The sequence below is a fragment of the Ptiloglossa arizonensis genome, chromosome 3 (genome assembly GCF_051014685.1).
Source record: "Ptiloglossa arizonensis isolate GNS036 chromosome 3, iyPtiAriz1_principal, whole genome shotgun sequence".
Classification (NCBI taxonomy): domain Eukaryota; kingdom Metazoa; phylum Arthropoda; class Insecta; order Hymenoptera; family Colletidae; genus Ptiloglossa; species Ptiloglossa arizonensis.
Window position 1 is genome coordinate 17,208,131 of NC_135050.1, and position 15,032 is coordinate 17,223,162.

Sequence of the window (15,032 nt, forward strand, 5' to 3'; positions counted from 1 at the left end):
GCTGAATCTACTATTGGAGGTACGGTACTGTTCTGCTCATCGTATTCTAATAATTTTCACTTATTTGTATCGCAAAACAGTTTTCCCCTTCTTTAACCGCGTTTGTTAAATTGTCAACTTCAAGTCGAACAACGAAAATTATCGAAATGTTTATCGTGAATCAATTTGGACGGAAATAAACGTTGAAATAATAATAATAAGTATGGCTGCCGATTTTGTCGATGATGAATTCGTTACGGAAGATTACAACGACTTTGACATTATAATAATAGGAGCTGGATTGACCGGTCTGACTTGCGCATATCATATTCTAAGAAGACAGGCTGGGTTAAACGTATTAATCATCGAGGCAAATAGTAATTAGTGTGCTTTGTACTAACATAGGATTGAATTAATAACACCTCTAATTGTATTTAAATTTTACAATATCAAACACTTATAACATAGATACGTCCTTTTTGTTTGAAACCCATACACTTATTTCCATTGAACTAATTTAAGCTTAAAAATTGCAAATACCTTTAATTGCAGTATTACACAATATATTAACTTTAATGGAAACGTGTCGATTACATGTACCTGAAAATAGAAGAGATAGGAGGCCGCATATTAAAAGATTGTAGTGAAACATTTCACGTCAATTACTTGCAAAAAAATGTCACTAGATTGCTCGATACACTCCAAATACAGATCAATCAGGAGCACAATATCGATATTAAGAAAAGATTACTGTACACAAAAGATGGACCCTTACGAAACTTATCTTCGTTTAATGGAGCAGATGTTTACAGTTCCCTCCAAACGGTAATATAAATTAACTTCTGAATCCAGCTTCTGGGTACAAATTTAATAACGGCTGCATGAGAAAATTTAAAATAAAATATAAATTTGAATTAAAAAAAACCCCGTTCAAAATATTTTAATTGCCATATAATAAAATCATCAGAATGTATGAACTTATTGTTTCGAGTAATATATTAGGCATTATAAATATTAATTATAGTTTATTGTTTTAGATTGAAGGCATTGTTTCAGATCCTAGATTTAGTAGTTATACTAGTCACGAAGATGCAAAATACCTTGCAGAAATAAGTGTTGAGCAGTTATTACGTAGCATCATTTATATTCCTTACACGCGTACATTATGTCGAGCATTTATTTGCAGCACATGTGGTAAATCCATTTAATATTACTTGGCCCCTAACAATAGTTATATTCGTTGTTAAATCAAACGGAATTAAATATAATGAAATTTACGTGTTTGAAATTTATAAGCTGAGCAAACGAAACAAAATTTTCTAATATATCGTGTACAACAAAATTCGATTTCTTACAATTGATAAATATATTGAAAATATTCAATAGTAAACATAACATTTGAAAAGTCGAAATAGAATAATTATACTTAATGTATTATTTTTTACAGCTATGAGAAATCTCAATAATGTTTCGGCTCTTTGGCTGCTTGTTATGTTAAACGGTGCGTCCGGTCTTTTAAATCGATTGAAAGTTACAACGGGTGATAGTAATCAATATTTTGTAGAAGTACGTGCAAAATTTCCTACATTAGATTTATTCCTTTGACGACTGAATATTTCAAGTATTTAATACACGAAAACATTTGAATATACTTTTATATATTTTAACATTCCTTCTTTCATTACCATCGCAATTAAAGAATTTTAATTGCAAACAAAATTTTGTAGAAATATTATACTCTGACTACCATATTTAAAATCATCAATTAACGGATTGTGTTTGAAATAATATCTTAATATTCATAATAATATAATAATGTTGAGGATAAGTTAAAAAAGAAGAATAATTTATTTTGCTACATTGGTTTTACAGACCAATTTAATTTAATCTAAAATAAACAGGTTAAAAAAAATTGTTCCAAATTTAACTTCAGCTGAATAACATCGACATGAGATTTTTACCAATATACATCTAGCTATTCTTGCACGCTTATCTATTTTTATCCTTCCACAACGGTGCTCCATAACATCAAAATTGAACGAAAAATAATTAATGAAAATACTGTTATATGTTACTGCTATTTCTTATCATTATCTGTGTAACATTTTTATCGATATTTGATGTGAAACTATAAATAGATGTTTACGTACTAATTGTATCTGAGCAATGTTAAACAATTTCTATAAGCCTGGGAGTTAATTCGAATCATTTGATTCATTCGCAGGGTGGCATGACGAAACTTGTGCAAGCATTATTAAAAGAAATTTTAAAAGAAGATGGAAAAATAAAATACGTAGAAACTGTTAATGAGATCAGATTTAACGACGATCGAATTTATGTGCTGACAGAGAAAAATAATCTCAAGTAATATTTCTAATTTAATACTCTTCAATTGTAATTATACAATTTTTGTTAGTTACACTACAATTTGCTCGAAATAAATAACATGTCGTTAACAAACTGATTATTAAATCTTTTTCTACATGTAAGCTAAAAATCGTGGAATGTTCTAAAATATTTCAAAAACATAAAGAAAGTACACTTGCCTCTTTGATACCCTATTAATCGTTGAGGTCTGAAATACCTTTAAAAATACAAAAAATCAAAGATTTCGTTAAATAATAATATTTTATGTGAAGTAAAGTTATGTAAAGATTAATATATTATTCTTTATCTTAATATGCACCATTTGGTGACTATTAAGAAGGAAACACCATGGTTCACACGTAGTCAAAAAGGTAGTCAAAAAGGTGGTTCAATAAACGATACCATAACTGAATCTTTCACTACAGCGTTAATTAATACAAACCGTATCATACAAAGACGCCATTTTCTTTTGCAGATGCGAGTACGTAGTCGTAACAGTACCCCCGCCATTGCAAAATCGTATTGTCATCGAACCACCGTCATCGTATACGACTTCACTTCAAAACCTGTACGCGGCTGGGGAAAACGTATTTTTTAACATTATTTACAAAACACCACCATGGAATAACGACCAAAGAGAAAACATTATAACCACGTGGGATGCCAGTACCAATTTAAATATCGCTTATCATGCAACGCACGGTGATACAACATTTGTGCTCGCTGGATTTCTTGCTGATTTTAATACCACTTATAAGAAAAATCTGTTCGACGTGCTCGACGAATGTTTTGGAAACACTCAAGCTCGAAATAATGTGAAATACGACGAATGGAGTCCTACATTTCCAAACGTGGAACAAACAGTTAGTAGCCCTATGAGTGTAATGAAGCCAACTTCCATCTCTAATCACATCAACTACATCGGTAATTCTCATAACAGGTACGTAAATATTTTAAATATTTGTGCAGAGAACGCAAGTATTTAAAAATACGTTCATAGGATATGAGACAAGTTTTGAATGCTAATATAAAGAATTGTTTATACATAGAATGATCATTAATATCAAATAAATAATAATAATAATTAATATATATATTTCTTAATAATGAATCTATTTTACAAGGATTTTCTTTGCCTCGAGTGAATACGCAGCCAATTGGCCAGGAACATTGGATGGTGCAGTCGAAGCTGGTGAAATCACTGCCTACTCGATTTTATCCAGAATTAGACCACAAGCACTTACTTTTCATGAAATAAGCTCTCTTACGTACGTATCTTAAACAGCACTAATAAAATATTACGGTAGAAAAACTAGAGAAAAAAATGTTCGTGATATTTACATATTATATTCTGTGTTCATAATAATTCATTTTTTTTTTTTTTTTAGTCAAATTGATTTTAGGTTGAAGACGCAAATATTTTATATAGTACTTTCTATCATTTTCATTTGCACGATATATATATGTATATAATCTAATAAAAGAATATCGTGTTAGGGCGAGATCGAAAACAATAAAACGAGAAACTTCTTTCAAGATGTTTGCTATTCAATACCTAGGATTGGCTCTTCATATAGGTGTTTTCGTGTCTTTTCTAAGAAGTGCTTACGATTACGTATAATTTACTTTGTAAAATGCATAAATGTCCGTTAAATACTTGGAATACAATATTTATTACCGTATACAATATTACTTGATTAGATAACTTTTTTTCATTTATTTATCTTAAATTAAAAAGATTATCCGAACACCTTATAACTGGTAGACATAAATGACACTTTTATAGCTTTGAACAAACAATTATATCGATTATAAAAATTGTAGCAATAATAACACAGTGGAATGAAAAAAATGTCAAAATATGTACTTGGTAACGCCAAAATATGTACTAACATATGTACAAAATATTATTTTAAAATAAATATTATTTTAAATTATATATTTTATATTCTATTTTAGTATCATGTCCAACTAAATATTCAACTAAATTTTAAACACTAAGTACATCAAGCATGTAAACACGTGAATGTGATTTTGACCGCTATAATGAAGAGGAAAGTTAAATTCATAGAATATCGAACACAGTTCCATGTTCGTACGCTTCCTGTTAACACCTGAATAGATCAGTTCTCATCTACAATAATCAAAATTCTTTGAAAATTCACCGATTGCAGTGCAACTGTGTTGTCAAGAAATTGAAACTGTTCTGTTTAACTGTTCACTTCTTCACCGTAAGTAATATTAAAAATCATTTATTCAAAAATGTCTACCTTTCAAATATTGCCGAGTCTTGATTCGTACAAATTATAATAATAACGAATATCGTTAAATTTATATTTCGGAATTAAACGATACAAGTTTCAACGCTATTAAAATTACGTTACTATAAATTTCTCCTTTTTAATAAATCGTAACACTTATTCTGTGGAGAATATATGTACATAATGTACAAAATGGTAGTTGAAATAATTTATTCTACAATTTTCCGTTAATCGATACTTTTGTTATCGGTTCTCGAACTATGTAATGACTAAAATTTAATAGTTGAAAACTAAATCGTAACAAGAAAACATTGTAGGTTTGAATGATTTTCATGTGCTGTGAAATATCTGCAGAAGTAAAATTTAATTGACTATTATTATACGCATAAATTTTTTAAGATTTATCGAAAAATTAGTATTTCAGAAAATTATATTATTTTATTTATATTTTCGTGTTACGTAAATACACTTCGTGTTTTAAACAACTCCTTAGGTAAACATTTAATGAAATTGTATGAAATGAACGGTTAAGGGCAAACGATTTGTCTTCGTAAATTTCATTCAAATATTTGTTTACGGTTGATCGCGTAAACAAATTAAGAATAATTGTACAAATATTAGTGCCAGACAACTTAATAATAATGGTAACGTAAATAATTCTAACTTTTGTTGTGACAAATTTTTCTGGTGATATATTAATTTTTCAACAACTATATACCATAATTTATATTATACATTTAATATATAACCGTATGATATATATACCATAATAATTTTGTATACAGAATAAAGAGCAGGGTTATTATATCTGCATTGTTGCACCCAAGATAAACATTTCCTTAAAGATAGTTTTCTTTAATTAAATGTTATCGTCTACAAACTTTCTTTATTTTGTTCGAGGAAATAATTTCTTTCTTAACTGTTAATTACCGAGATGACTCAATATTGAACGATAATGAAAAGGAAACAGTTTTCATGTTTAATTAAACATCTAGTGAACAACTTTCACTACTGACTAACGAAAGAAAACGAATAATTAGAAACAACCAACATCGAAATGTCGCAAAACGACACGACCGAAGATGACATTACACTACTACGAACGCCGATGTTTCTCAGGAAGGGATCTCGGTGCAGTCGTGGAACACCAGGTACGTAAAATATTTATAATTTGTCTAATTATGCATTAACGTCACCCTAGTCGCTCATTTTATCTCCATTCGTACATTTCTTTCTTAAAGTCTTTCACAGAAAACAAGGTAAATGTGATGCACATTTTAGATCTTTGCTTTTGTTACTATAATCAATTTCCTATATCTTTCGATCCTCTATATGTAATTTGAACTTTTTCCCGTTTTCGTAGAGCTATTTGCTCGTAATGTTTCACGTTTATTCATTTGTTTGGAGTTTTAATCCTATAGTTTAAAGTTTAAGTGACACGTGGTTTCTTTGCATCTAGTTTGCAATATTCTCGCCTTCACCGTTTATGATACAACGATAATAAAGTACCGATCCGTACGTTTGTTCACGACAACGGTTCGTGACAGAACCTTAAATATTTAACGCAAAGTGTTTGGTAACTGATTTAACGCTACATCTAGAGCGATTCAACTTCTAAGATTCACCCTGGTTGGAGTGCAGAACGAGATGCAATGTGCGTAGAGCGATTTAATCTCTTCCTTTAACGTTTCATTCGTTTCACTACAGAAACTCCGTCATCTATATCGAGTTCGATAATGTTCGGTCAGATTCCAGAAGAGGTACTCCGTGCTTGGAGTCAACTACCAGAAGCAGTGCGTTTGGATCCTAGCTTGGCAGTTTTTCAAAGAGAATACGACCGAGTTCATCAAACTGCGGAAGGACAGTTGGTATTTTGTTCGCTAGATTCGTTATATGAAATGGAGTAGAGAAAACTGACTCCTAGAGTTCTCAATTAAGAAATTTCAGGGACCTTTCCTGTTCAATTAATTTAAATAAATACCTGTACCGACTTTGTGAACGTTATGTCGGATTGAACGAAGGTATAATGTAATTGTTCCAAATTTTTTTTCTCCTCTGTAGGTTTCCGGATGAAATAAAAAAAGATTGTTTGATAGTGAACATGTCTTTCGAAACACAGCCTGCATTTCAACAGAAGTGAGTACACATTCTTGGTCTCTGTTTTCGTAATTACCATAAAAGGTACGAGAAATGTGTGACATTTCACGTGTGAAATTTTATTTCTGTAAATTGTTCAGTCGATAATTGCAGTAACGTTCTTTTTCCAAGCCAAGGCAAAGTTCATTCTTCGAAGTTTATCTTATTGAATGTTTAATGTTAATTATATATTACCGAATCTATATGGAGCGAAATTTAATTCACGTATAAGGTCTCTTAATCTTATACTACTTTAATGTTACATATCGATAGTGCAATAAAAGATCCACTTCCCGATGAAGATGGACATCATGATATTATGCCCGAGTCTCAGGAAACTAAACAGAAGCCATTTTATCGTTACTTGAAGTTCGTTGTATTGTGTTGTTGTTGGCTCGTATTTACTGTAAGTGTATTTTTGTTTAATTTATACCTACATTATTTTTCGCTTGGATTTCTTTCATTCGTAGAATAAATTAATTAGAATGCACGAAATAAGTGCACGCATCGTATACTAATACTCTCGGTGCATTTTATTCGCTTTCCTCGACAAAATATTCGCGAAAGCCAAGTCTCAGTTATCTATTCCGATTTCAAGTAAATTAACGATCGTGATTATGTCACTCGAAAGCAGGAAACCATTTCGTACACGCGATGATAATGTATTTTCGAATTTTGTACTTTCAGTTGCTACTGATGCTCAAGAGCGAAAAGATCGAAACGATGCATCAAATTTCAATACCCAAAGGGCAAATAAGACGTATCCTTTTTTTCATTAATAAGATAATATTTGAATACATGTGTGCCTGTAACATTTCGTTCCGCAACGTTAAATGTTTTGTCAAGAATGCACACATTCAATCACAATTTATTTACATAAAGTTTCATTCCTTGTATTTTCATAAATTTTCATAGATTACAAAATTCACGGTGATATTTCTAGCAAACAAATCACCGTAATGATTGAAGGCTCTTTACTTCCACCAACTAATATTACGGAATATAAAAATGTATCTGAAAAATATTTAATGGTGTGGTTAGAAGTAAAACTTTTCGAAGAAAACTATACGAATCCGTTGTTTCAGCATTCTGAACAAATTAAGGTAATCCACTTATAAGAAAAAATAAAGTAGACCACAAAATGCAAACTTAATAGAAAAATAATACACGATGAAGAAAGAGAACGTTATTTAAATTATTACCAATTATCCATATGTCTGATGTTGGTTATTTAAGAAACTATCGAACAAAGGTTCAACATTAAGATCTTCTATAATTGTTAATAATTATTAATAACGGTAAAGAAACACTTTCAATCGTTTCAAAGTTGCACTTTGAAACACGGTAAAGAAACACTTTCAATACTTGCTACTGAAAATATGTTGCTCTGATTTTTACTGTTCATTTTGAATAAGCTTTATAAATAAGAAAAGCTTAAAGAACCGCTTTTTTTCTTTTTATTTTTTTATTGTTCACGAAAAAGATTGCGTTTTCAGAATTTAAAAAAATCAAAGTAAATATTTTTATTCGTATCTCTTGTTTTATATTTTAGATACAAAACATAAGCGATATGTGGATGTTACCAGTTCTCCCGGAAAATCTAATGGATATTTTTCCTGGGCAAAGGCATCAAAAGTCTTTTGATTTGGAAAATCTCGATAAAATGTACGTACAAATGACAATGTCCTTTCTGCTCTGTGATTACCAAATTTTTAATACGAAAAAGATACAACTTGAGTGACTGTAAATATTGAATTAACTCTTTGTACGAATAGTTAACATTTATCATTTCTTAACGCAGTGCTAATCTAATGAACCATATTCGTATATTACTTTTTCAAATATCAGATACGGATCATGTAACGTGTTACTTTTTCAAACATTTTGATACTTTATTTGTCAGGGCTTTAGAACGCGGCATGATGTCTATCAACTTCAAAACAAACCTGGAATCCAGTTTGCCAGTTTCTATGAAATACGATTTGTCATTAATAGACAAAACTGACGGTATAATATACGCCGTGATCATTTTACTCGGATTGTACATCTTAATAATATTCGATGTAATTATCTCCACCAGGTCGAACACTGTTTGTCCGAGTTTTTTAACAATGAAAACAACAATTTTTACGTTAACGAAATATCAAAGTGACCCCAAAGATAGCAGAAAGTTCTAAAGCGGGTGTATCATTTTTTGGATACTGTACTTGTGAAGCAAAAATGAGTTAAAAAATGTTTTGTTTGTTTTTGAAAAATCCGGACAAACTTATCACTTAACCTTGGTATAATACATTATGAAATGGGAAAATTTCTCTCGTGTTGAAATAATTTTAGGTCGTGCACAGAACCCTTGCTGCCATGCTGGCGTCCACTATGTCTATTGCAATACTAGCAGCCTTGAACGAGGTATTTTAACTAGAAATAAATAACAGAAAAGCGGAACGAGAATGTAATATGGATTATTCGTTAAATACGATTAATTCGCTGGAATGAAACATTTTTTTATTACAGAGACCAAGTATGCGTGAATTGATTTCCTGGATAGACGCCGATACACTGCTGTTATTGTTTTCTATGATGATACTTGTCGCTGTTGTCGGTGAAACAGGAATATTTGACTGGCTGGCAGTGTACGCGTATAAGGTGAATTTCAGTTCATTCGGAACAAAATTCATAAATTAAAATTAAGTTAATTGTTCGCAATAAAGGTCGTGATAAATTCATTAATTGAATAAAAAGCTTTTAATTATGACACTCCTACATATTTCGAAAGTTATTCTCGGTAATTCGAGTTAAATATTAACGCACCAACGATAAATAAAATTTTACAGTAACCCGAAAATGTTACTCGTATTTAAAAAAATATAAAACATATATTTTATTCTAAAAAATAAAATCGACCTTAAAATCTCTATCGTGTATCCATTTGCAAATAAAACTATTGCACAAACATTATATAATTTATATAATTTCAACTTTATTTCTATTATTTATTAATAGAATATATATTAATAGAATTCTTATTTTCAGATAACTGGAGGAAAATTATGGCCGCTCATGCATACACTATGTTTGTTCACAATCTTCGCCTCGTCCTTTTTAGATAACGTTACAACGGTACTTTTAATAACACCGGTAACAATCAGATTATGTGAAGTAATGGAATTAAATCCAGTACCAATACTGACAGCGATAATTGTTTATTCTAACATCGGTGGTGCCATAACACCAGTAGGTGACCCGCCCAACGTAATTATCGCGTCCCATCGTGAAGTTATAGAAAATGTAAGTACTTTTTTGGATACTGATAAACATTTCCACCGATAATTTCGAATAAAAATTGTCTATTATCCCAATCGATCACATTCAAGTGTAGAATTGAAAGTAACAGAGAATAATGACGAATTACTGAAATATTAACATCTCGAGAAACATTATGTAATACTTAAGTAAATATCATCGAAGTTCTAATTGCATTACACCATTTTCGAAATGTTATCTATTTATAATACATTTACATATACGTGTACGAGTTGTATGTTGTGTTTCATTTAGGGCATCGATTTTAGTACATTCACGTTGCATATGAGTATCGGTGTTACATTCGTAATAATCGTGGTCTATGTTCAGCTACGGTTCATCTTTCGTGACGTGGCTGTTCTTAGATTTGACGAGCCACAAGATGTACAGGTATGTATATTTCTAACTGTTCATTCAATCTCTCGTATTAAGTCTTCTAAAAATGGACGAGTATCGCTTAAATTACCTCTCTTACACAATCTTCTTTTTGTGTGTAATTTTGTATGTTCAATCCTCGAGACACGTTACGATTAAAATATAGATTTTAGAATCGAAAGCACCAATTATAGAGACCACAGACGTAACGCTTCATCGTAAGATGAGTCTACAGGACCAAGTGCAACAGTAGTTGTACCGACCTGTCGTACACTCGGTTACAGAAATTCGTGTTGCATCAGGGGAATATGATCAGCTTGACGTTAACCCTTCTCTTTCCCGATTCGTGTCTCGGTCCCGCGTATAAGATGCGTGGGGGCTGCGTAACACAGATGCGCAGAATCATTACGCTGTCGACCGCCCTACAGAGCGGCTCGAGCCTCCCATTAGCATGCGAAATTAAGACAAGAAGAAGGGATAACGTCAACTTGGCCATATTCCCTTAATTTAACATGAATTTCCATAACTGATTGTACATACCTTCGAAAAATCTCATCGAAAAGTGGTAGATTGGAACATCGATTATTGCAGGAGCTAGTATTTCTGCAATAATCGAAAGTTCGATGCAACAAAATAACCAATCCAATTCGGAAGGGTCCGGTTTGACTCTTTTATTTCAGATACACGTACACACGTCCCAATCTGTCATTCGTCGATTGATAATAATTTATTTACACGATCTAACAATACAAAAATACGTTGAAATCTTTGTATGTACTTTCTGTAATTATTTTGAATTTAACAAATGTATCTAATAAATAATTGTTATCTCGTTATTATGTAGGAATTAAGGCATGAAATTGTCATTTGGCAAAGAGCTGCGGCAAGTTTATCGAGTTACAGCAAGGACGAAAATTTAGTAAGGGAAACCTTGATGAAGAAAGTTCAACGGTTACTCTCGCAATTAAAAAAGAAATTGCTAACAGGTAGCGTAGCGCTTGAGAGATACAAAACTACACTCGAGGAACTTCAAGAAAAGGTAGGTGATAAATGTATACATACATGTTTAGATATATGTGTTCAAATTACCAAATACATTCTTCTATTATGTGAATCAATTGTATATTAATATTATTCTTGCCTCTCTTTAAATTTAAATGTACGTACTGTTATTAAGATCCTTCAAACATTTTTCCATACAAAGGACATTGATTATGAAATCAAAAAACATAATTTTAATTCAATTATATTTCATTTTGCAGTATCCTATTCGAGATAAATGGTTGCTAGTGAAGTCCGGGTTCACGTTGATCTTCGTGATCACCTTGTTCTTTTTGCACAGTATTCCTAATCTGCATTTATCGCTAGGTTGGACCGCCTTGGTTGGTGTTCTTTTATTGTTAATTTTAGCAGACAGCGAAGATTTGGATGGACTTATGGCACGAGTGGAATGGAGTACTTTATTATTTTTTGCATCGTTATTTATTCTCATGGAGGTATACAAATTATTAAGTACCATTATTATTAAAATATTAACTAAAACACAATTATCAAATGCAATCAAACCAAACGCGTTGTATATTGATCTATTTAATATATAGATCATCTATTAATGAAAATAAAAAGTTTCATATACTTTATTCTTTTTTCACAAAAATACTACCAATGGATTGGCGAAATCTCGATCGGAATATTTTTAATTATACGTTATTCGAATCTCTTTTGAAAAAATTCAACTACCATTAATTAAGAATAGTCCAAATAGAGTCATTGTTCAAACTCATTTTTTATTTTGCATTAGCAGTTGACACACCATTACGAATGCAGCATTGCTTTAAAGTTTTAGGTGTCAGGTGAATGTAATACAAGACACCCTCGTTGTTCTATCTCAATCACTCTCGGTGAATCTTACTCCCTTTCAGCGGGTGATAAATGTCTAATAAAGAAAATTTATTTCAAAAAGTCGATCTTCCTGAATGAAAATAAAAGAATTTGAACTCAATGTGATTGATAACTTCGAAGACAAAAATTTTAACTTTAATCGTCTGTATTTTTGAAACAAATTTGAAACCAACAATATGATAACTTAAACCTCCCACGTAATTTCATATAGGCTACAACATATTTTAACTTTGTCAAAATTCTTGATCTCGAGTACAAAAATTGATCGATTTGGCGTAAAATATGAACATATATGAAGTTCAAGTAAATTTAAAAATTATCTTTCAAAAAAAGTGCTATTATTTTATGTAAAAAATTGAAAGGATGTCTATTTTATATTCATTTCTTATGTAATACGAGCATTGTGCATTCAGTAATTCATATATTTTTTAATGATATTTACAAAGACAAACTTTGTTAACGCATTCCATACGTTACAGGCTCTTTCGCGTTTAGGTCTTATTGCTTGGATAGGAAAGCAAACGGAAAATATTATCCTATCAGTGAACGAAGAATCACGATTAGCAGTGGCTATAGTATTACTACTATGGGTTTCAGCAATTGTAAGTGCATTCGTTGATAACGTACCGTTATCGACAATGATGATTAGAGTCGTAACTAGTCTGGCAAAAAACCGTGAGCTTGGATTGCCACTGCAGCCTTTAGTGTGGGCTTTAGCCTTTGGCGGCTGCATGGGAGGTAAGAAATTTGTAAATAATAATAATAATAGTTTGAAATTCTTCTTATATACATATTTATGACACTTCGACTGCATTGCTGACGTTACATGAATTTGTTATACATTACATTACCGTCGGCATTTGTTAGTGATATTTCATTACTGATATACATTGATATTTCATTCAGATACACTTGTAATCTACAAAAAATATGATTGGTTTCATTTTAAATACGTTTTTAAAAATTGAATTCTTTACACTAATATTCGACATTCCTATGAAAGTTCGTTTTAAGAAAATTACCTCTCAATATACTGGGAGTAAATGGTAATAATTAAAGAATTAAAAGTCTCGTGATAATTATTGTTTCATTGATGTTATTAAATAATTAAAGAGAATATGTTGCATGATCCCGATTAAACTTTAATTACGCAGATATTTTATACTTAGAAATTGAATTAAAAGTTTGTTTAAAAACTTTTAATGGTGAATCAGTTCATAGTATTGCTCTATGCTTGTTCATTGAAAATAAATTAAATCGAGAAAATTCAATGAAGATCAATACTGCTATTACTTATGTGGTTGAATGGACATGTATATTTGCAGGAAATGGAACTTTGATTGGAGCTACTTCTAACGTAGTTTGCGTAGGAGTTGCTGAGCAACATGGATACAGATTCAGTTTTATGCAATTCTTCAAGTATGTACACTTCAGTATTATTTGCGGGAAAATTAATACAAAATTGTCAAGTATATTAAATTTCTTATTTCGTACATATGTATATAATGTAAAATAGGACAAGTTAAACAATAATATAAAGTGTCTTACACATAAGGTGACCAAAACATATAATAGATTATATTCTTAAAAAGTATTAGAGATACCAATGATAAAATTATTTTTGCTAAACGTTGACAAAAAATTCATTATGATATATCATCTTACAATTATAATGTCGTATACTAGACTACCGTGAAGCTATAGAAATTTATTTTGTTTTCTAATCCTTTCGGTATTTAATTTATTTCTAAACATATATTATATTTGTGCAAACTTTGGAATACTTCAATTTGTGCACTAGAATTATACATTGACGAAATTGAAGTTTGAAACAAAATAACTGATCCAATATACTGTGTCAATATTATGTTTAAACTGAAATTTCGAATTCAGGTTGAGTAATAAATCGTAGATAAATTAACTTACACAAAAGCTCACCACTAATTTATTCGTCGTGTCATAATAATTTAATTAATTCGACAAATAAGTTTCAATACGTTCGTTTCAGAGTGGGCTTTCCAATTATGCTGACGAGTTCAATGACAGCAACCGTATACTTAATGGTCGCTCACGTTGTTTTCAATTGGAACGGATAATGTAATCGTTGCGACTCGTATTTGATTTAGAAAAACATTCAAGTTTTGAATGGCGTCTACATAATTGTAATTAAACGTATTTATATCCGTTATAATATTTTATAAATTATGCATCTGTAGTAGTACAGTATGAAAAACTAAAACTCATTTTATAATAAATTTAGCACAATAATTATTAATATCAATGTTGAATTTACCGTGTCTTATGGTAACAACCCTCTATTTATTTTTCTTGTATTCAACATGCAACACAGTTATGCACGCTTGCTTCTATTATAATTTTGAATCTATATAAAAATTTTAAAAGTCATAAAAAGTACCTAAGGATAAAACGCATACTATACATTTTATTCATAAATCATATAGAATATAAATATCTTCTTAGTTTGTTGATGTTAAATTTCATAATTTATTAGGAAACAGTAATACAATAAAGTGTTTTAAAATACGAAAAGTATACTTATTTCGTACACTAAGATAATTACATGTTTAAACTTAACATTTCATTTATATGGCATAATTAAATTAAACTTGATTTCATTTTTAGCTAACTACTAAAAATTCTCATTTCTAACACGTTAATAGAGATTATATGATTAGTTATATTTTCTTAATC

General features: G+C 30.5%; 2 protein-coding genes across 3 annotated transcripts; both read left to right on the plus strand.

Annotated features, from left to right (window-relative positions):
• Window positions 1-202: 202 nt before the first annotated feature.
• On the plus strand, window positions 203-4,016 carry LOC143144920 (amine oxidase [flavin-containing] A-like). The gene is made up of 7 exons (XM_076307802.1): window positions 203-349; window positions 1,017-1,173; window positions 1,427-1,545; window positions 2,204-2,343; window positions 2,822-3,286; window positions 3,471-3,614; window positions 3,735-4,016. Exons 1-7 carry the CDS (start codon window positions 203-205, stop codon window positions 3,817-3,819), a joined length of 1,257 nt encoding a protein of 418 aa, XP_076163917.1. The 3' UTR covers window positions 3,820-4,016.
• A 431-nt stretch (window positions 4,017-4,447) lies between these two features.
• LOC143144174 (P protein) lies at window positions 4,448-14,674 on the plus strand. Of its 2 annotated transcripts, none has more exons than XM_076306293.1 (18): window positions 4,448-4,577; window positions 5,648-5,758; window positions 6,315-6,471; window positions 6,669-6,743; window positions 7,017-7,149; window positions 7,431-7,503; window positions 7,659-7,846; window positions 8,296-8,408; window positions 8,647-8,806; window positions 9,078-9,149; window positions 9,255-9,386; window positions 9,774-10,028; window positions 10,299-10,433; window positions 11,263-11,457; window positions 11,681-11,914; window positions 12,800-13,058; window positions 13,646-13,739; window positions 14,329-14,674. In XM_076306293.1, the coding sequence occupies exons 2-18, from the start codon at window positions 5,665-5,667 to the stop codon at window positions 14,414-14,416; spliced, it is 2,457 nt and encodes an 818-aa protein (XP_076162408.1). In that variant the 5' UTR covers window positions 4,448-4,577; window positions 5,648-5,664; the 3' UTR covers window positions 14,417-14,674. The 2 variants fall into 2 exon arrangements, with proteins under 2 accessions (XP_076162408.1, XP_076162409.1); XM_076306294.1 differs by having other exon boundaries at window positions 6,356-6,471.
• The last annotated feature ends 358 nt before the right edge of the window (window positions 14,675-15,032 follow it).